Source organism: Anoplophora glabripennis, unplaced genomic scaffold (assembly GCF_000390285.2).
Source record: "Anoplophora glabripennis isolate ALB-LARVAE unplaced genomic scaffold, Agla_2.0 scaffold3636, whole genome shotgun sequence".
Classification (NCBI taxonomy): domain Eukaryota; kingdom Metazoa; phylum Arthropoda; class Insecta; order Coleoptera; family Cerambycidae; genus Anoplophora; species Anoplophora glabripennis.
The window spans coordinates 1-7956 of record NW_019419716.1 but is presented as its reverse complement, the minus strand read 5'-3'; the positions used below and the strand labels follow the sequence as shown (position 1 = coordinate 7956).

The 7956-nt window shown below is 31.1% G+C and overlaps 1 protein-coding gene across 1 annotated transcript; it reads right to left on the bottom strand.

Moving 5' to 3' along the window:
* Positions 1 to 784: 784 nt before the first annotated feature.
* On the bottom strand, positions 785 to 1428 carry LOC108916424 (putative glycine-rich cell wall structural protein 1). Its single transcript, XM_018722674.1, has 2 exons — positions 1343 to 1428; positions 785 to 991 (listed from the first exon to the last, which is right to left on the bottom strand). The coding sequence occupies exons 1-2, from the start codon at positions 1421 to 1423 to the stop codon at positions 830 to 832; spliced, it is 243 nt and encodes an 80-aa protein (XP_018578190.1). The 5' UTR covers positions 1424 to 1428; the 3' UTR covers positions 785 to 829.
* Positions 1429 to 7956: the final 6528 nt, after the last annotated feature.

The following is a 7956-nucleotide window of genomic DNA, read 5'->3' as shown; positions in this document are numbered from 1 at the left end:
TTTTTTTTTCAGGCTGAAAATAAGGCATTCGCTCAAGGGCAAGGACAAGGCCAGTTTGGAGGTTCCGGCGGAGGACAAATGGGAGGAAGCGGGGGAATGGATGCCACGGGAAGCATGGGAGGGAGCGCGGGAGGGAGCATGGGTGGAAGCATGGGAGGAAGTGGGGGAGGAAGCACGGGCGGAAGCATGGGCGGAAGCATGGGAGGAAGTGGGGGAGGAAGCATGGGAGGAATGGGAGGAAAATAAAGATAATTTTAACTTGATATAACATAACACAAATGTGACAATAAAGAAGTACCAACAAAAATCAATATTTGTTTCATTTACCGTAACGTAGGTTGCTATATCGCCAGGGTTATTCAAAAAGAGTGGTCTGTATGAATGCACAAGAAATATAGAAAGAGGATAATTGAAAATGGCTTCCCACTATTGTCTCTTATCTTCTTTATATCTTGAATTTGATATCAGTATCTCTAAATGCACATGAAACACAGTAAAACGGCAGGAACCTAAAAAACTATGAGTCGATAATTCCTTTAATTAACACACCACGTGTCCCTTTTATTTAAATTTTTTGTATCCTCACAGTGGGCCCATGCTATCGAGTTTGAGTCACCCTGTACATATTTATTTTCCGTCCCACCTTGTCGTTGCGTTTGTTTCAAACAGTTGGTTTATTTACCATTAAAAACTTTCTGAGATAAAGATGTATTTCAGAATTTCAAAAAGTAACCGCATTACTTCTCGTGTAATATTTGAGGTTAAAGATTAAATAAAACAAACATTTACGTTAGTGCTTTTATTTCACAGTATCCAAATTTCCTATTATTTATTTTCTACCAGCTCCACCGCCACCTCCAGCTCCAGCACCAATGTCAGCTCCAGCGCCTGCGTTGAATCCAAATCCGGCCCCCAAACCGGCCTGTCCTCCAGCGCCACCTCCACCTTGTCCCCCTCCACCTCCTCCTTGAGCCGACACCTCCTGCCTTGTCTAAAAAACGGAAGCAAATGTAAAAGGTTCTATTTAAAATGTTAAAAACATGAAAAAACATTGACAAAAAAAGGCCATAAGCAAAAAGCAGTGGCTTACTCAAATTTTTGGAACATCCTGTATATCAAGTGAACTTTTCATGAAATTCTGTAACGTAAATTACTGTCATATATCTTTTATCTTTATCTATCAAAAATAAATAGTACATTTATCTACAAACGCATTTATAATTTTTTTACATTATACAATCGAGCAATCCTTTGAAAAAAAATGACACGAGCCTGACGTTATGTATTTCTTTACGTTTAAATTTTGTTAAAAAATGAAATATACATATTTATAATCACTTACAAGCATAAGAGCTGCCATGAAGATTAGAGCAAATATAAACCTCATTTTGATTCTGGAGAAACACTTCAATATAAAACGCATGCAACTCACGGTTTATATAGGTATTTTTTTAACAAAAAAAATTGCGTGTTAGATATGTTGTACATTTCCTTGATTTTCGTGTGAAATGCTTGTTAATTCAGATTTATCACAGTTATTAAATAATTAGTACCACAACGATGCATTAACAATGTCGCTATAAAATAATTAAATTTATATTATAATGACTGTACATGTTTGTTTACCTTTTGATTTTTCTATTTCCAGTCTATTTTTAACATACAGGTCACAAGGTTGCTAAAAAAAAATTAATTACTTCAATGATCAAGTCAAAGATTAATTCAAAATTATTTATAGAAATAAAATTTTAATAAAAAAGGATAGGAAGAGACATCAATAAATCATATAGTTTTTTAAAGAAATAAATGGCAAGTACCATATACAAAATTATCAAATCATGAAAAACAATGTCTTTTGTAATGATACTTTTTTTTAAGTATAAATAATTGGAAATACATAGGTATCTTTCTTTTGATGGTCAAGAAATAAATTATAATTTTTTCCAATCAATCAAGGTAACTTTTTCTTTATTTTTGGGTATTTTGCCACCTGCGAAAAAATTTAAAAAAGTCGTAAAATAGACCCTTGCGTCAAATGGATCAGTCAAGGGATGTTTTTATGAAAATAGTTTTGCCTAACCAAAAAATTTCACGCTGAAAAAAGCAGACAAATACAAAAATACTTCACTTAATGTCGCTCACTTTGGAAAGGTCGTTAATGTTTCGAAAATCCACAATTTTCGTCTTCTGAACTTTTTTTACTTTTGGAAGCGTCTTTGATAATAAATTCCGTAGGTAAAATATTTGTTGTTTGAAAAACTGTTTTAATGTTGAATTTGTTACCTATTTTATCTTATTTTTTCCGATAGTGCAGTTATACAGTATATAGAATTTTTATTGTGGATGCAATTTTTCTTTGTTGTCTAACAGAATTTGTCTTATTTCCGATATCGCTAGAGACTGTTTCAACAACAAAATTCTCAGGGTATTGATTACACAGGTCAACAAGAGTCAAGAAGCAGACACACTAATATGCATTCCCGAAGGATTTTGGTGCGCTGAATCCGAATCTGGCCGCAGAATTGCTTATCACCACAGATTTTTGAGATATCCTAGCCTAAAAGTGCAAAAAACACTGTTTTTCGTCATATTTGAGGTTATATAGTAATGCCATCTTTTCTTTTTAAAACAAAAATACATATAACTTAAAAGTACAAGTCTCCCTCTTTCGAATGCCGTTGAGTTTGCTCAAATATCCTTTTTTTTCGTTGAGATATCACATGTTGAAATTTCTAAGTTTATCAGTTATGCGAAAATATACTAAGGATCCCTTAGACGTCAAACAGTTTATTGGAGTTCAGAAACTTCATACTCAGAAACCTTCAATACATACGAACTCAAACTCACAAACTCCAAATCCACAAACCCACAAACTCCAAACCCACAATCCCTAAACCCACAAACCCCAATCCCACAAAACCCGAACCTACAAACTCCAAGCTTACAAACCCCAAGCCCACCAACTCCAAACCCACAAACCGTATGGGTATGAAGTTTCTGAATTGCAATCGACTGCTTGATGTCTAAGGGATCCTTAGTAGATTTTCGCATATTAAGAAACTGAGAAACTTAAAAATTTCAACATGTGATATCTCAACGAAAAAAAAAAAAGATATTTGAGCAAACTCAACGGCATTCGAAGGAGGGAGCCTTGTACTTTTAGATTCAATGTATTAGTTTTTTGAAAAAGAATAGATGGCATTACTACATAACCTCAAATATGACGAAAAACAGTGTTTTTTTGCACTTATAGGTTAGGATATCTCAAAAACCTGACGTGATAGAGCAATTCTGCTGCCAGATTCGGATTCAGCGCACCTAAATCCTGTTAAAAATTTCATTATTTGAGAAAATCAATATGGCTCTATCATGGAAACATTTACCTATACCTTTCTTTATTTATACAGGGTGGGTCATTAATGTGAGAAAGTAAAATAACTCCCTTGTTATTCATAATACAGAAAAAAATGGCAATATAAACAGTTTAACATTTTAGTGCGGGGTTGCCAAACTATGTAGAAAATTGTGGAAAAAACATGCCCTCGAAGAAGTTGTATTAACTTTCAACTACTAACACTTGGAGCAAAAATATTTGATAGAGTTATAGGCAAATGTTAGGCAAAGACTCCTATATTAGCTAATATCGATATTTTATTCAGGGCATTATAATACGATCATTTTTAGAAAGTTCAAACTTGATTTTCTAAAATTTTTCAAATGAACACCCTGTATTTTATTGTTCTGTTTTATTCACATATCAGTCCACTTCAACTTTTATTAAGTATGTTCGACACCTAAAGTTGTTACTTTTTAAGATATAGCAACATTTCCGGAAAAACCAAATTTTTATTATGTTCGATAGCACTTCGGAAAAAACTGTCACATTGTGTCAACTTGTCAGTTCATAATTTATCATTCCATTTTGAATTAATTTTATGTGGTATTCTATAAAATAATAAAAGTTTTTTTCAGAAATGTTGCTATATCTTAAAGGCTAACAATTTTAGATATAGAACATGCTTAATATAAGTTGAAGTGCACCGATATGTGAATAAAATAGAATAATAAAATACAGGGTGTTCCATTTGAAAAATTAAAATTCTAAAAATGATCGTATTATAAAAAATGCCCTGTATAAAATATCGATATTAGCTAATATAGGAGTCTTTGCCTAACATTTGCCTTTAACTCTTATCAAATATTTTTGCTCCAGATGTTAGTTGAAAGTTAATATAACTTCTTCGAGGTCATATTTTTTCCAAAATTCGAAGAATTTTCTACATAACTTGGCAACCCTGCACTAAACTGATAAACTGATTATATTGACATATATAGAATTTTCTCGGAAATCCATATGTTTAAAAATATACAAGGTGTTCAATTTAAAAAATGTAATATTTGGCGTGTCCCGTTTTTACTCATCACCCTGTATGTATCAAATTAGTTTTGTAGTTTAGGTTTCATGATTCTGTATAACTAATATAAACTTTTTTCTGTATTATGAGTAACAAGGGAGTTATTTTACTTTATCACATTATTGACCCACCCTGTATGTATAAGTACATATGTATAATAGTTTGAATTAAAATTTAGATATCTGTTAGTGTGAGTTGGTTTTCTATAAACACTTGATTCTAAATAATTGCCATTATTTTTAACTAAAACATCTAGAAATGGTATTTTCATGAAAATAGTTTTGTCTAACCAAAAAATCTCACACTGAAAAAAGCACACAAATACAAAATACAAAAACTTTGAAAAGGTCGTTAATGTCTCGAAAATCTATTTTTTTTATTAAATTTTATTCACAGGTGACAAAATACCTAAAAAATAAAGAAAAAGTCGAAAACTATGCTACAAATAAGTAACTTCAGACAAATATAAACCTCATTTTGATTCTGGAGAAACACTTCAATATAAAACGCATGCAACTCACGGTTTATATAGGTATTTTTTGAACAAAAAAAATTGCGTGTTAGATATGTTGTACATTTCCTTGATTTTCGTGTGAAATGCTTGTTAATTCAGATTTATCACAGTTATTAAATAATTAGTACCACAACGATGCATTAACAATGTCGCTATAAAATAATTAAATTTATATTATAATGACTGTACATGTTTGTTTACCTTTTGATTTTTCTATTTCCAGTCTATTTTTAACATACAGGTCACAAGGTTGCTAAAAAAAAATTAATTACTTCAATGATCAAGTCAAAGATTAATTCAAAATTATTTATAGAAATAAAATTTTAATAAAAAAGGATAGGAAGAGACATCAATAAATCATATAGTTTTTTAAAGAAATAAATGGCAAGTACCATATACAAAATTATCAAATCATGAAAAACAATGTCTTTTGTAATGATACTTTTTTTTAAGTATAAATAATTGGAAATACATAGGTATCTTTCTTTTGATGGTCAAGAAATAAATTATAATTTTTTCCAATCAATCAAGGTAACTTTTTCTTTATTTTTGGGTATTTTGCCACCTGCGAAAAAATTTAAAAAAGTCGTAAAATAGACCCTTGCGTCAAATGGATCAGTCAAGGGATGTTTTTATGAAAATAGTTTTGCCTAACCAAAAAATTTCACGCTGAAAAAAGCAGACAAATACAAAAATACTTCACTTAATGTCGCTCACTTTGGAAAGGTCGTTAATGTTTCGAAAATCCACAATTTTCGTCTTCTGAACTTTTTTTACTTTTGGAAGCGTCTTTGATAATAAATTCCGTAGGTAAAATATTTGTTGTTTGAAAAACTGTTTTAATGTTGAATTTGTTACCTATTTTATCTTATTTTTTCCGATAGTGCAGTTATACAGTATATAGAATTTTTATTGTGGATGCAATTTTTCTTTGTTGTCTAACAGAATTTGTCTTATTTCCGATATCGCTAGAGACTGTTTCAACAACAAAATTCTCAGGGTATTGATTACACAGGTCAACAAGAGTCAAGAAGCAGACACACTAATATGCATTCCCGAAGGATTTTGGNTTGTTTTATTTTTGTTTAGTTGTTAAAAACCTTGTCGGAAGTAAAAACTGTGATAATAATTTCTTAAGTAACGCTACTGGCGAATTAATCTTAATCATACTGCCTGTTTTCCTGAATAAACTATTCTTCAAATTAGAATTAAAATTTGTCGCAGTTCATGGCAATTATTAACAATCAGTAATGTTTGTATCTATTCCGTTTCATTTGTATGATGCTGTTGTGACTGGGATGTAATGTAAGGTCGATTATACACCAAACCGTGAAGGATCATCCTAATGGAACAACGGAAACTTTTTGCGACGGCTCGTGATTTTAGTAGTAGCGCATAGCTTATAAAATCAACGGTAGTAGTACGAAATTGTAAAATGTTCGATGCGTACGAATAGTTTTAGTTGACAGCAAAGTATAAACAAAAGTATTGTATACAGGGTGTTTACTAAAGAATAGGGCATACTTTAAGGCTAGGTTCTCTGAATGAAAATAAGGATTTAAATAAACTTACCTTGATAGCATCTTGCTTCCTTAAAAAGTTATAGGCCCGGGAAAGCAGTTTTTTTATTTCACTTTTTTACTATAATTCATTAGTTAAATAATTTTACTCAAATTTTGGAAAAGTAGGTTTTTTGTGTTATAAGCACGAATATCTCCTTGTTTTTTTTTGCGATAAATATACAAGGCGTTCTGAGCGCACTTGTCACTGCATTGTTTCCTTAAGATTTTCTTTAAGGATCTATATTTTAGGAAAATGATTAGTCATTTTAAAACAGCATTCGATTTGCTTTTAAAAAGGTATCCTAGCTGCATGTCCCTGAAATGCTCCGTTTCAGAGAAAATAGCGTTTAAAGTAGATACCTACATAATGAGGAAAATAATACATAAATTACAATAAATTATTAATTCGATAGGTTGTTAGTAATGTGGTCCTTACAACAACTGAAAACGTGAAACATGAAACCAAACACTGAAAAATATGACAACATGAAAGATAAAGATACTACAACAATTAAGGTAACAAAATAACTATCAACCAAATAAAAATATGAAGGAAATAATGTAGTGGTAAGGGCGCTCAGAACGCCCTCTATATTTATCTCAAAAATATCGCAGATATTCGAGTTTATACCACAAAAAAACAACTTTTTCAAAATTTGAGTAAAATTAGCAAAATAATAAATAAATTATGGTAAAAAAGTGAAAATATTTCCGGTTTATAATTACTTAAGGACGGGATTTTGTACAAAAAATATCGCCCAGCGTGAGTCACGAAACGGGACCCCGGCAGGTGCTTCTCTAGCGGCCAACGCTTCAAGTNTTAGCAGCATGTCCCTGAAATGCTCCGTTTCGGAGAAAATAGCGTTTAAAGTAGATACCTACATAATGAGTTTGAAAATAATACATAAATTACAATAAATTATTAATTCGATAGGTTGTTAGTAATGTGGTCCTTACAACAACTGAAAACGTGAAACATGAAGCCAAACACTGAAAAATATGACAACATGAAAGATAAAGATACTACAACAATTAAGATAACAAAATAAAAAATATCCATCAACCAAATAAAAATATGAAGGAAATAATGTAGTGGTAAGGGCGCTCAGAACGCCCTCTATATTTATCTCAAAAAACAAGCAGATATTCGTGTTTATACCACAAAAAACTTACTTTTTCAAAATTTGAGTAAAATTAGCCAAATAATAAATAAATTATGGTAAAAAAGTGAAAATATTTCGGGTTTATAATTACTTAAGGAAGCAAGATAGTACTAAGATAAGATTTAAATCACTTTATTTTCATCCAAGAAAGCTAGCCTTAAGGTATGGGCCATTCTTTAGTAAACACTCTGTATAGATCACATTTTTCATGATACTTTTTGGTAAAAGGGATACGTGACAGTATGTAGAAAAAACGTTAGGTATTCTTTTTTACTTTAGCTTAAATTAATACAATTTTTTTT

Bases quoted from the DNA above. Each gene is read 5' to 3' on its own strand.
- LOC108916424 (XM_018722674.1), bottom strand. From the start codon at position 1,423: ATGCGTTTTATATTGAAGTGTTTCTCCAGAATCAAAATGAGGTTTATA. The intron at 992-1,342 runs GTAAGTGATTAT...TCCGTTTTTTAG, and splicing joins TCATGGCAGCTCTTATGCTT to ACAAGGCAGGAGGTGTCGGC.